At 44.9% G+C, this 14,426-nt stretch overlaps 1 protein-coding gene across 1 annotated transcript in view; it reads left to right on the top strand.

Moving 5' to 3' along the window:
• TNNI3K (TNNI3 interacting kinase) overlaps nucleotides 1-14,426 on the top strand; it is a 2,589,932-nt gene that overhangs the window by 1,738,665 nt on the left and 836,841 nt on the right. Inside the window, exon 20 of the mRNA XM_069232439.1 lies at nucleotides 7,172-7,304. Coding sequence (XP_069088540.1) covers nucleotides 7,172-7,304 — 133 coding nt within the window. The remainder of the gene's footprint in view (nucleotides 1-7,171; nucleotides 7,305-14,426) is intronic.

The raw sequence follows: 14,426 nt of genomic DNA, 5'->3' as shown, positions 1-14,426 counted from the left end.
CCTTCAGGCCAGCCAAGAGCTCCAGAAGCAATGGCATGATCAGAAGGCTGTTTTGGTTCAGTACCAACCAGGGCAGAAAGTGTGGGTCTTGGAGCCTGTGGCCCCAAGAGCACTTCAAGATAAATGGAGTGGACCCCACACAATTGTTGAAAAGAAGGGTGAAGTCACCTACTTGGTTGACTTAGGCACTGCCAGGAGTCCCCTTAGGGTGCTCCATGTCAACCGCCTGAAACCCTACTATGACAGGGCTGATCTCACCCTGCTCATGGCAACAGATGAGGGACAGGAAGAAGACAGTGATCCTCTACCTGATCTCTTCTCTTCCACAGAACAAGATGCTCTTGTGGAAGGTGTAGTTTTGGCTGATTGTCTTACTGCTGAGCAGAAAGATAATTGCATAAATCTCCTAGGACAATTTTCAGAACTCTTCTCTACTGTGCCAGGCACCACTTCTTGGTGTGAGCACACTATAGATACTGGAGACAGTTTACCTGTCAAAAGTAAGATCTATAGGCAGCCTGACCATGTCAGGGACTGCATAAAGCAAGAAGTTCAGAAAATGTTGGAACTAGGAGTGGTTGAGCACTCTGACAGTCCATGGGCTTCTCCTGTGGTACTGGTACCAAAACCCAATTCTAAAGATGGAAAGAAGGAAATGAGGTTTTGTGTAGACTATAGAGGTCTCAACTTGGTAACCAAAACTGATGCTCACCCTATACCCAGGGCAGATGAGCTTATAGATACACTGGCATCTGCCAAGTATCTAAGCACTTTTGATTTGACTGCAGGGTATTGGCAGATCAAATTGTCAGAAGATGCTAAACCTAAGACTGCATTTTCTGCCATTGGAGGACATTACCAGTTTACTGTAATGCCTTTTGGTTTGAAAAATGCACCTGCCACTTTTCAGAGGTTGGTGAACACAGTCCTGCAAGGGCTGGAAGCTTTCAGTGCAGCATATTTGGATGATATAGCTGTCTTTAGCTCCAGCTGGGATGATCACCTGGTCCACCTTTGGAAAGTTTTGGAGGCCCTGCAAAAGGCAGGCCTCACTATCAAGGCTTCAAAGTGCCAGATAGGGCAGGGTAAGGTGGTTTATCTGGGACACCTTGTTGGTGGGGAACAGATTGCACCACTTCAGGGGAAAATCCAAACTATTATTGATTGGGTTCCCCCTACCACTCAGACTCAGGTAAGAGCCTTCCTAGGCCTCACTGGGTATTACAGGAGGTTCATTAAGAACTATGGCTCAATTGCAGCCCCTCTTAATGACCTCACATCCAAGAAAATGCCTAAAAAGGTATTATGGACAGCAAGCTGTCAGAAAGCTTTTGAGGAGCTAAAGCAGGCCATGTGCTCTGCACCTGTCCTGAAAAGCCCTTGTTACTCTAAAAAATTCTATGTCCAAACTGATGCATCTGAATTAGGAGTAGGGGCAGTCCTATCACAACTTAATTCTGAGTGCCAGGATCAACCTGTTGCTTTTATTAGTAGGAGGTTGACCCCTAGAGAAAAGCGTTGGTCTGCCATTGAGAGGGAGGCCTTTGCTGTGGTCTGGGCTCTGAAGAAGTTGAGGCCATACCTGTTTGGCACTCACTTCATTGTTCAGACAGACCACAAACCTCTACTTTGGCTAAAACAAATGAAAGGTGAAAATCCTAAATTGTTGAGGTGGTCCATATCCCTACAGGGAATGGACTATACAGTGGAACATAGACCTGGGAGTAGCCACTCCAATGCAGATGGACTCTCCAGATATTTCCACTTAGACAATGAAGACTCATCAGGTAATGGCTAGTCTTATTGTCCTTCGTTTGGGGGGGGGGTTGTGTAGGAAAGTACCATCTTGCCTGGCATGTTACCCCCATTTTTCACTGTATATATGTTGTTTTAGTTGTATGTGTCACTGGGACCCTGGTAACCCAGGGCCCCAGTGCTCATAAATGTGCCTGAATGTGTTACCTGTGTAGTGACTAACTGTCTCACTGAGGCTCTGCTAATCAGAACCTCAGTGGTTATGCTCTCTCATTTCTGTCCAAATTGTCACTGACAGGCTAGTGACCATTTTTACCAATTTACATTGGCTTACTGGAACACCCTTATAATTCCCTAGTATATGGTACTGAGGTACCCAGGGTATTGGGGTTCCAGGAGATCCCTATGGGCTGCAGCATTTCTTTTGCCACCCATAGGGAGCTCTGACAATTCTTACACAGGCCTGCCACTGCAGCCTGAGTGAAATAACGTCCACGTTATTTCACAGCCATTTTACACTGCACTTAAGTAACTTATAAGTCACCTATATGTCTAACCTTTACCTGGTAAAGGTTAGGTGCAAAGTTACTTAGTGTGAGGGCACCCTGGCACTAGCCAAGGTGCCCCCACATCGTTCAGAGCCAATTCACTGAACTTTGTGAGTGCGGGGACACCATTACACGCGTGCACTACATATAGGTCACTACCTATATGTAGCTTCACCATGGTAACTCCGAATATGGCCATGTAACATGTCTAGGATCATGGAATTGCCCCCTCTATGCCATCCTGGCATTGTTGGTACAATTCCATGATCCCAGTGGTCTGTAGCACAGACACTGGTACTGCCAGACTGCCCTTCCTGGGGTTTCACTGCAGCTGCTGCTGCTGCCAACCCCTCAGACAGGCAGCTGCCCTCCTGGGGTCCAGCCAGGCCTGGCCCAGGATGGCAGAACAAAGAACTTCCTCTGAGAGAGGGTGTGACACCCTCTCCCTTTGGAAAATGGTGTGAAGGCAGGGGAGGAGTAGCCTCCCCCAGCCTCTGGAAATGCTTTGTTGGGCACAGATGTGCCCAATTCTGCATAAGCCAGTCTACACTGGTTCAGGGACCCCTTAGCCCCTGCTCTGGCGCGAAACTGGACAAAGGAAAGGGGAGTGACCACTCCCCTGACCTGCACCTCCCCTGGGAGGTGTCCAGAGCTCCTCCAGTGTGCTCCAGACCTCTGCCATCTTGGAAACAGAGGTGCTGCTGGCACACTGGACTGCTCTGAGTGGCCAGTGCCACCAGGTGACGTCAGAGACTCCTGCTGATAGGCTCCTTCAGGTGTTAGTAGCCTTTCCTCTCTCCTAGGTAGCCAAACCCTCTTTTCTGGCTATTTAGGGTCTCTGTCTCTGGGGAAACTTTAGATAACGAATGCATGAGCTCAGCCGAGTTCCTCTGCATCTCTCTCTTCACCTTCTGATAAGGAATCGACCGCTGACCGCGCTGGAAGCCTGCAAACCTGCAACATAGTAGCAAAGACGACTACTGCAACTCTGTAACGCTGATCCTGCCGCCTTCTCGACTGTTTTCCTGCTTGTGCATGCTGTGGGGGTAGTCTGCCTCCTCTCTGCACCAGAAGCTCCGAAGAAATCTCCCGTGGGTCGACGGAATCTTCCCCCTGCAACCGCAGGCACCAAAAAGCTGCATTACCGGTCCCTTGGGTCTCCTCTCAGCACGACGAGCGAGGTCCCTCGAATCCAGCGACGCTGTCCAAGTGACCCCCACAGTCCAGTGACTCTTCAGCCCAAGTTTGGTGGAGGTAAGTCCTTGCCTCACCTCACTGGGCTGCATTGCTGGGAACCGCGACTTTGCAAGCTACTCCGGCCCCTGTGCACTTCCGGCGGAAATCCTTCGTGTACAGCCAAGCCTTCGTCCACGGCACTCTAACCTGCATTGCACGACTTTCTAAGTTGGTCTCCGGCGACGTGGGACTCCTTTGTGCGACTTTGGCGAGCACCGTTTCACGCATCCTCGTAGTGCCTGTTTCTGGCATTTTTCCGGGTGCTACCTGCTTCAGTGAGAGCTCTTTGTCTTGCTCGATGTCCCCTCTCCCTGCAGGTCCAATTTGCGACCTCCTGGTCCCTCCTGGGCCTCAGCAGCGTCCAAAAACGCCAAATGCACGATTTGCGTGTAGCAAGGCTTGTTGGCGTCCTTCCGGCGGGAAAACACTTCTGCACGACTCTCCAAGGTGAGAGGGATCCGTCCACCAAAGGGGAAGTCTCTAGCCCTTTTCGTTCCTGCAGAAACCTCAGCTTCTTCTGTCCAGTCGAAGCTTCTTTGCACCCGCAGCTGGCATTTCCTGGGCATCTGCCCATCTCCGACTTGCTTGTGACTTTTGGACTTGGTCCCCTTGTTCCACAGGTACCCTAGATTGGAAATCCACAGTTGTTGCATTGCTGGTTTGTGTCTTTCCTGCATTATTCCTCTAACACGACTCTTTTGTCCTTAGGGGAACTTTAGTGCACTTTGCACTCACTTTTCAGGGTCTTGGGGAGGGTTATTTTTCTAACTCTCACTATTTTCTAATAGTCCCAGCGACCCTCTACAAGGTCACATAGGTTTGGGGTCCATTCGTGGTTCGCATTCCACTTTTGGAGTATATGGTTTGTGTTGCCCCTATCCCTATGTTTCCCCATTGCATCCTATTGTAACTATACATTGTTTGCACTCTTTTCTAAGACTATACTGCATATTTTTGCTATTGTGTATATATATCTTGTGTATATTTCCTATCCTCTCACTGAGGGTACACTCTAAGATACTTTGGCATATTGTCATAAAAATAAAGTACCTTTATTTTTAGTATAACTGTGTATTGTGTTTTCTTATGATATTGTGCATATGACACTAAGTGGTACTGTAGTAGCTTCACACGTCTCCTAGTTCAGCCTAAGCTGCTCTGCTAAGCAACCATTATCTATCAGCCTAAGCTGCTAGACACCCTATACACTAATAAGGGATAACTGGGCCTGGTGCAAGGTGCAAGTACCCCTTGGTACTCACTACAAACCAGTCCAGCCTCTTACAGTCATATAGACATCAATGGAGAGAGACAGACTGAGTGGCTTCATTTTTTCTACCGAAGGTAGCAATAAGCTAAGCAAAAGAGACAGATTTATGATTTTTTGTGCAATGGAGATGAACAAAGTTTCGGTACTGCATTGTGCAAGGGGGAGACAGCAACAGAGAGACACAGTAATTGAAATTAGCCTGCTGCTGCTCATTAACCCTGCACTGGCACACAAACATGCTATCTAGTGCCACTCACAAACTTTGCACCATGTTGCAGATGGGTGTGTGTGTTGTCTAGCAAAAGGTTTGTACGAGAAGCGTGTCCTACAAGTACAACATTCTATGACTGGAAAAAGTATTAAACATTCCACACATTCTATGTGTGTTGTACAGGGCAACACACATGAAATGTGTGGAATGTTTGGAGAAATGGAAACATTTCTGTTACCTAAAGTCTGCTTCAAGTAGGTTTTATTTTTTACACAAAGCACAGCCTGGCTAGCTTATTGGATCAGAGTCAAGATAAGTGACCAATAAGGGGATCATTTACGTAGTGATTAACAGCTTTATGAGTATACTTAAATGCCCCAAATGGTGATATTCTGAATTAACCATAAAGCACAAGTCAATGAATTAAACTTACATCATGTTTATGTGTTCTTCTGTTTCATTCTCCTTTTTACAACTTATTGTCATTTTAGTCTCTTCATTGCTTAATGATAACTTCCTAATGTCATCATGTAGGAAATTCAATAATATTCATTAAGATATTAATCACTTTGTAAATGATCCTCATGGCCAGTTACCATTACTCTGACTTATACCCAAGCATGAGAGGGATTTTTTAGTTGCCCTTTTTCAATTTGAGTTTAGTAGATCAGGCTTTTCATGAATAAGTATGAGTGTTTGCAGTGGTATACACAAAGTGGTGCAAAGCAGCAGAAAACATTATTGGCACTGAGAAAAGGGTACCCTTCCAGCGGAAAAAGCTATTTGTGCGGGAAAGTAAATACTCGTGTAAGATTTTGTGCTGTTTTGAAATATCTGCCTTGCAGACCCTGAGAGCCAAGCAGAGTCCCCAGAAATGTCCTTTCATCCTGAGTGGCGGCCTTATCCGCAAAGGCATCCATTCTAATATGAGAGACGGTGGACAATTACAGTCAAAATCCTTTTAGTATTTTTCCCTTCCAAGGCAGGTCGATTATGTATAAGCACAATCAGTATAACCAAACTAAACAGAGACAATGTCTTCAAAAATGCATACAAATTATATTCACTTGACATGTGTAATACCTCATTTTGTAGTACAGGTGCACAGTTCAGGGTGAAGAGTCGACGTGAGAAAAGCATGTGCTACTTATTCCAACTAGACTGGTATTGCAGTGAGAGAGCATCTCAACATATCACACTAGCTCAATCCATAGCATCGATCATGAACAGTCTTAATAAGGGGAATTATCAATGTTTGTTTAGACTTGCTAAAGAAACATTCCATGGGTTTCTTCAGTACAATGCCGTCTGGCAACAATGATAAGGTTACTTACCCCATACGGTGGTAACCACTGAGATAAAGGCGAAACACAAGTTACCAGTCCCACGGGTTGGGGATGGCTGTCAGTACAGATGGAATTAATCCACGCGACCCACAAAGCAATTCGTGAGACAGTGGGAATAAGAAAACACATATATAAAGTGGCAACCTGACATTTGCCTCTCCTCACCTGAAATGGTGAGAGACTAGAAAGGAGGAAGAAACGTGGCAGCTGCCAACTTTTAACTTTCATCCGAATGGAAAAAAGACAGAAGATTCATTGGAAGAAAATGACTCGGAGATATTGTGTGGTGTTGTGTGCCACACAATGCTCAAGAACGTATAGAAAGTATTAAGTAGATGTTCCCCTCTGAAGTATTACTATAGTTGTATTTTTTCTATACGGATATTATTAGGTATTCCTCTCTCCGAATGAACAATGTGGATGTAGCAAAGTCATATTGATAATAAAACCTACAACATATTTGCATCAGTCAATCGTCATAGATTATACATAATAAAAATATAATGGCCAGATGTGCAATATATCACGCTTCATGACTATTCCTCGATACATTTTCTTACACCTCGCACAGACGAGCCTGTTCAACTGCTGTACTGTCTGTCACTCCTCACAGAAGATAATTTATCCTATTTCTTAGGTCAAACTACTGTACAATAGGATACGAAATAGAAATACCAATGTCGTGCAATTAGGGCAAATAATGTTCAATGGCTGTAAGGTATGCGGGTGACATTATTGCTTGATGTTTACTTCATGAACACACAAACGAGCCCACTGATATTATTTCCGCTTTTTCATTGTGCAGAACCTGCGCTGGATGGCCCCGGAAGTTTTCAGTCAGTGCACGCGATACACCATAAAAGCTGATGTATTCAGCTATGCTCTGTGTCTCTGGGAATTGCTAACAGGTGAAGTCCCATTCGCCCACCTAAAACCAGGTAAAGTATTCTCGGAATGGTAGAGCTGCATTGTACTGAAATGGTGAATAATTAATTCTAATGTTTTGTTGGTGATGAGGGATTTCCGGTAATATAAGCTAACGCTGTTGTGGTACAGCAGGGGTGCTGTACGCCTCGGCCTTCTGTAATGATGAACGCGGCTGCACAGAAGGCCGCACTTACTGTACCCGTGTTTTATTGAAGCATAAACGAGGTAACTCGGCAGCTGTTCCTATTGTATGGTTATGGAACAATGAAATATATCAATATCATTGCAAAGGAGTTTATTAGAGGGACCTTGTGTTCCCATTTAGCCAGGAGTCTATGATTCTGTCCAACTGCGTATTTCACTAACAACGTAAACACACAGCAGCCGTAACGAGACATTTCACAAATGCAATATCTCAGCCACGTATTGCCAGTGTTAGAGATCGGAAGCGTGCTTCGGGTTTAATCTGCGCTATATCTCACTTCTCAGCAGGGCCGGTCTCGACTGCTTCCTTCGGATCAGAGGCTGGCGTCCTTGGGTTTGGGGAAGCCTAATTAGATGTGAATGTCTCGAATTTTCAAGAACTGGGGATAAACTTGGCTCTTTTTGAAATATCTCTTCCATAAATTCCAGTTTTCAAAATGCAGCACTCCCAGCTTTTGAATTTCTTGCAAATTGTAATAGATATATTTTTCACCTCAGCGTTCAGTGAAATTGCAAGCTTCAAAGGACACTCTTAACATCAAAGAAAAAGTTTGTTTAAGTCATTGGAGAAAATCTGTGACATAAAGGACACAGAAGCAACCCGCCTTGCATAGGCAGTTTCACAAGGTATGCTTGCTTTTAGGAAAGTGAAAATCAAACCACATTCTTCGAAGTATAGTGCAAACCATCTAAAGCACACGCGGCAAACTAGAGGTTTTAAAACAACTAAATTAGGGCAGTGTAACACAGATGGGGTTTAGAACACGCTCGCTTATCCTTGGCAGATTTCTTGCAACGGAGGACTTTTTCGTGAACACATTTAGGTAAAATGTTCTACCTTAATCTATCCTTAAGACTTTGATTTTGTCTTGACAGCATCTGTGCATCTGCCTTTTTGTTTTGTTGCAGTGTTACCGAGTGTCATTTTCCAGACTGTGAATTTGTGAGATGAAACGTGAAATGAGTTTTTGGCAAAGTTGCCATCTGGACTGCTTCCATTCTTCAGCATGAACCCATAATTTTGGCATATTTTATTTATTTGGTACTTTTGCAGTGGACATGGTTCTAAAGGCATTTGACAGAAGTGATAATTTATCCAAATTAAACATATGTATCTCTTTGCATGAATCCATCATTCTCCCAGTAACAATGCCATTAAGAGATATTCACTTTGTGTGGGCATGTATATGCACAAACACATACATTCAATTATGTGTGTGTATATGATCATGCACCCACACCACCACTATGAATATCTTTTAGCAGATTAATCTAATATTTACTGTTTGCTTCACAGCAGTTACGTAGATTTGAGATTTGATGTAGCAGATATAGACATTGTGATCATTTTATGTGTTGTTTTGTGTGAGGTTCTTTACTACTCATAGGCCCTCATTACGAGGGCCCAATAAATTCCAAATCATGCACAACACCGTTTCCTCGTATTCAGAATTATGAGTAATGCAAACTTCATCACAGTTTGTAATTACCATCTGAGATAATTTCCACCCCTCACAGGTAACTTTCAGCAGGTCAAAAAAGGACGGGTAATTACCGAAGACTGCAGTCTTAGGTGCAGTACTCATCCAAATAAACATGTTATTCCCCAAAACCTTGCAATAGGTGATAATTATCATACCCTACAAATTCTGATCCCCTAGCGATAAATTTGATCAGTGTGATAAATATCTCCTACTGCTATACTGGCTCACTCGTGATGGTAGACCAATATAAGCTTTTTTTGACGCCATCTCTTGGGATCTTCAGAGCTCTTAATTCACAGAAAGATCAACGTCAGCTTATCGTTCTTTCAAAGTAATAAAGTGAGTACAGAAGAATTTCCTATTTACAGTGCACTATAACTTGTACCCTAAGGTCAGTTACCTTGGGGCATGAGTTTCAGTTACTTGAAATAACTCTATTACAGCTGAATTGATATAGTTTTGTGCATGTAAAATCTGAACCTAACTATAACATCCCTGTAACCTTTGTTCTCTTTAGTGAATTTCTAATATATGCATGTGTGTGTGTGTGTTTATGTTGGAATTTTTTTGTTTATGCTGGGTCATCCCCAATATTTTTGCCTCTTGCCTCCTATTTTTTTCAGATCTGTTGCTGTTGGCTTTTGAACTCTGAGCACTTTACCACTGCTAACCAGTGCTAAAGTGCATATTCTCTCTGTGTAAATTGTATGTGATTGGTTTATCCATGATTGGCATATGTGATTTACTAGTAAGTCCCTAGTAAAGTGCACTAGAGGTGCCAGGGCCTGTAACTCAAATGCTACTAGTGGGCGTGCAGCACTGGTTGTGCCACCCACATGAGTAGCTCACTAATCATGTCTCAGACCTGCCACTGCAGTGTGTGCAGTTTTAACTGTAAATTCGACTTGGCAAGTGTACCCACTTGCCAGGCCTAAACCTTCCCTTTTCTTACATGTAAGGCAACCCTAAGGTAGACCCTAGGTAGCCCCAAGGGCAGGGTGCAGTGTATGGTTAAGTTAGGGCATATAGTAATGTGTTTTATATGTCCTGACAGTGAAATATTGCTAAATTTGTTTTTCATTGTTGCAAGGCCTGTCCCTCTCTCTCATAGGTTAACATGGGGGCTACCTTTGAATCTGATTAAAGTGTAGATTACCTTTGGGAGCGGATGGACATGTAGAGTTTGGGGTCTCTGAGCTCACAATTTAAAAATACATCTTTTAGTAAAGTTGATTTTAAGATTGTGTGTTTGCAAATGCCACTTTTAGAAAGTGAGCATTTCTTACTTATACCATTTCTGCGACTCTGCCTGTTTGTGGATTCCCTGTCTGGGTCAGTTTAACAGTTGGGTTGGTTGCACCTCAAACTAGACAGTGACACAAAGGGAGCTGGGGTGTAGTCTGCATTTCCTGATGAGCCATCTGTGCTAGGAGGGAGGGGAGGAGTGGTCACTCACACCTGAAAGGGCTGTGCCTGTCCTCACACAATGCAGTCTCCGACCTGCTGGTGAGTGTCTGAGACCTGGCCTGAGCATGGCAGGATTTCATATTAAAAAAAGACTTTACTTTGAAGAAGGCCTACTTCAAAGGAAAAATTGGGTATAAGACAGGCACCAAAAACCACAGACTTTAGAACACTTCTGGAAACAAGAGGAACCTCTGCCTGGAGAAGAGCTGAAGAGCTGAGGAAGAAGAGCTGCCCTGCCTGTGACTGTGCTTTGTGGAGCTATCCTGCAGTTGCTGCTTCTGCCAGAGTAAGAGGGCAAAGACTGGACTTTGTGTGCCTTCCATCTTGTGAAGAAATCTCCAAGGGCTTGATTTAGAACTTGCCTCCTGTTGTTTAAAGTCTCAGGGACAGCAAAGACTTCTCTCTGCCAGCAACTGGAGTCTCTGGAGAGACTCCTGCTCTGACAAGTGGTGCTCTATCCAGTCCCTGGGCCCATGGAAGGAAAGCTGGTGGAAATTCAAGGAAATTGACTTCGGACGACTTCGGACCGATGCCGCTGCTGAATCCGGTGACGCCGCCTGCACCCGACTCTGTGATCTTCGTTGGAACGTGACGACCTTCGCAGGCCCGACATCGCTGCTGCTCTGCCAAAGTCTTCCACTCCGTGTAAGTCACCACAACACGTCGTGACTGACGCTGCTCGAAGTGCGCGGATTCAACGTTTCGCACAGATACCGCGATCCCTGACTTCGCCCATCGACTTGTTTTCAATCTTTACCAAAGGTACTGTACTTAGGGGTCTACGCGACTCCGTGTCCGGCGCCGCTGGTGTGGGCTTGTTGGGAACCACTCCATCAAGACACCATGGTAACACCTCATCGAAGCATTTTGTGTTTCTAAGCGCTATTTTTGAGTCTAATCTTTAAAAATTCATAACCTGACTTGTGTATGTCGGATTTTTGTCATTTTGGTCTTGTTTTGTTTAGATAAATATTTCCTATTTTTCTAAACTTGTGTTGTGTCATTTTGTAGTGTTTTCATTAAGTTAGTGTGTGTGTTGGTACAAATACTTTACTCCTAGCACTCTGAAGTTAAGCCTACTGCTCTGCCAAGCTACCATGGGGGTAAGCAGGGGTTAGCTGAGGGTGATTCTCTTTTACCCTGACTAGACTGAGGGTCCTTGCTTGAACACGGGGTAACCTGACTGTCAACCAAAGACCCCATTTCTAACAGTTTATTAACCAAAGTAAATAGCAGAAGCAAATCTAGTTCAAAGTTATATTAACAGCATACTATCAACAATAATATCAACATGCTTTTACTCTGAATTAAAGAGGAGAAATCCCTTCTCAGCATCACACCAACCCAGATGGGCATGGCCCCTTCTATGAAAAAGAATACATGTTGGTCTACTTTTGGTTTGGTGAGATCTGTGTTGAATCCAAGTGACAAAACAACAAAATCACCACAAGGGCCTCCTGCCACCCCAGCTACTATTCAGCTTATTTTGGAGTTTTTTTTCTTTCTTAAGACTCATTACTGAATAGATATTTGTGTTGCGCTCAGCCTGCATATGTGTTACAATTGGTTGCTTCATGTTTAAATGGTGTTCGTGGAAAAGTCAGTACCTTTTGTTCTTTATTGTTTAAATCATTTCTGTTGCCATGTTATTTTTACTACATACGAAAATATGGACAAAACCATAGTGCGTAATTGACAGTGGTGTCTCCATGCTGATTTTACTAAATCTGTGAGAATCCTTTGGTTCACTGACAATGAGGTCGTCTTTTGTGAACTACAAAATGTCTAACTCAAGACTACTCTTTTCTATTGGAACATTTCCTTTTGATGAAGCATAGCCAGACTGTCACTACTCGTTTTTATACATTAAATTGTTATGCTCTCTTTTCTTAATACTACTGAGGTCTTCTACCTGCCAGTTTCACCTATTAGTTTGCCCACTGGTGCTACCAACTACTTCCTTTGGAACAAGCCCAGATCACCATTTGGCTTGTAAAATGCTCAAGAAGCATCAAACAGCTTCAACAAATTGGCATCACATCACACTGCCTTTCTGCCACATGCCAGTCGATTTAGTAGAACTAGCTACAAGTTTGTGCCAACACAACCAAGTTTTTCTGCCTTGCCATGCGGTCTGAACATCCTAATTATGACACTTAACTATTGGTTTCTTTCTTTAGTGTGATAGAGAACTCTTATGACAATTGAAATTGTGCAGATCCATGCAAAAATGCCATTGCACTCTCTTGTTTTCACTATCAGTTTCTATTCCAGTTATACAGTATTATGTCGGCCAATGCTCAAAAGTAAATATTCTCTTAAATGTATGGTTCACACCTGTAGAGCCTCAGCAGCGCATCGTTTTAAAGTAAGAGACATCTTCTTATGACTACCTCTTAAAGCCCTACTTCTAACTGAGACTTAACTAACCATCAATTTCCAGCTCATCATGGCATTCCTGCTCCCTCAAAGCCTTGATCAAGGCAGGTACACCTGGTAGCTGTTGCCCCTCTCCACTGCTCTGCACTCCAAGTCTTGTGTTCGAGGCCCTCCTCCACCCAGAGGCTCCCGCCTGCACCTCATCTCTGGTGGTCCAGTGGTGAGCCTCTCTCTGCTTCTTGTCCCTTCTCATCTCTTGCTCTGTATCTTTTGTTCTGTCTCTAGCCTTTTTTAATTTTCCATATTGCTGTTGTTTTTCTTTTTTCCCCTTACTTCGTGTGTCTTCCTTCCCGCCCCTGCCGCTGCTGTGTCTTTGCAGCCCAACCCCCTTCCAGCTCCGCTTCCCGCCACCCAGCTGACTAGCCCCTCCCACCTCCCCACTGCTACTTAATAGCGGCCGCTGTAGTGGGCCTGACGCTGGTGCCCCAAAGACATGCCAAAGGCAAGCCGATCTGCACCTGTCTGCACCTGGACTGTGCCCAGCGACATGGCCCCTGGTCCCCTCACCTTTTACCACTACAACACCCTCCATGCCCTCAACACTGGACGATCCACTACCTTCCACCTCGCATCAACAAAGAACAACCAAGGCCCCTTCACCTGCTACAACTGCACCATCCCCTACCTCCACACACCTGACCCACCAACCTCACAACCCCAAGAACTAGACCCATCCACCGTAGCTGCATTCTACTCAACACTCGCACCCTCACCAAACACGCTGTGGAAATCTGGGACTTGCTTGACTCCATCTCCCCCAGTGTCGCCTTCTTTAGGGAAACCTGGATGACCCCCACCTCAGCCCCAGACACTGCCACCGCCATTTCCGATGACTACAAAATCATCCCCATGGACTGCATCAGCTGACCGGGTGAAGGCATCGCCGTCGTTCACAAAAACACCCTCCGCCTCAGAACCAGTTCCGACAACCACTCACCCGACATGGAGCACCTCCACTTCCAGATCCAGGCCAACCCAAACACCATGCTCGGTGGCACCCTAGTCTACACACCCCTCAGACCCTGTCGCCCTTCAGCAAAAGCATAGCCGACTTCATCGCACATCATGCTTTCACCTCTATGGACTACATCCTCCTCGGTGCCCTCAATTTCCACCTGCACAAACTAAATAACCACAACCCAGATTCCCTACTGGAGAACTTTACCAACATTGGCCTCAAACAAATGGTCACATCCCCATCCCACTCAGCAGGACACACTCTCAACACCATTTTCTCCACTAGCAACAACATCTCCGTCACCCACTCCTCCAAATTACATTGGACTGACCACCACTGCATCCACTTCTCCTTCACTAAACCCACCGAACACCACCGCTACGCCTGCAGAAATTGGAACAAGGTTTCTGAATACCAACTTGCCACCGCCCTCCACCAAACACCACCGCCAGCCTCCACGAATGCCAACATATCCGCACGCAACCTCTATCAATGGATCCCCAACTGCTCCAACATACTGGCTCCCATCAGGAAACCCTCCCACAAACAGCCCTCCAAGAAAACCAGCTGGTTCTCCCCAC

This window comes from Pleurodeles waltl, chromosome 4_2 (assembly GCF_031143425.1).
Source record: "Pleurodeles waltl isolate 20211129_DDA chromosome 4_2, aPleWal1.hap1.20221129, whole genome shotgun sequence".
Classification (NCBI taxonomy): Eukaryota; Metazoa; Chordata; class Amphibia; order Caudata; family Salamandridae; genus Pleurodeles; species Pleurodeles waltl.
This window is presented reverse-complemented; position numbering and strand designations above follow the sequence as displayed.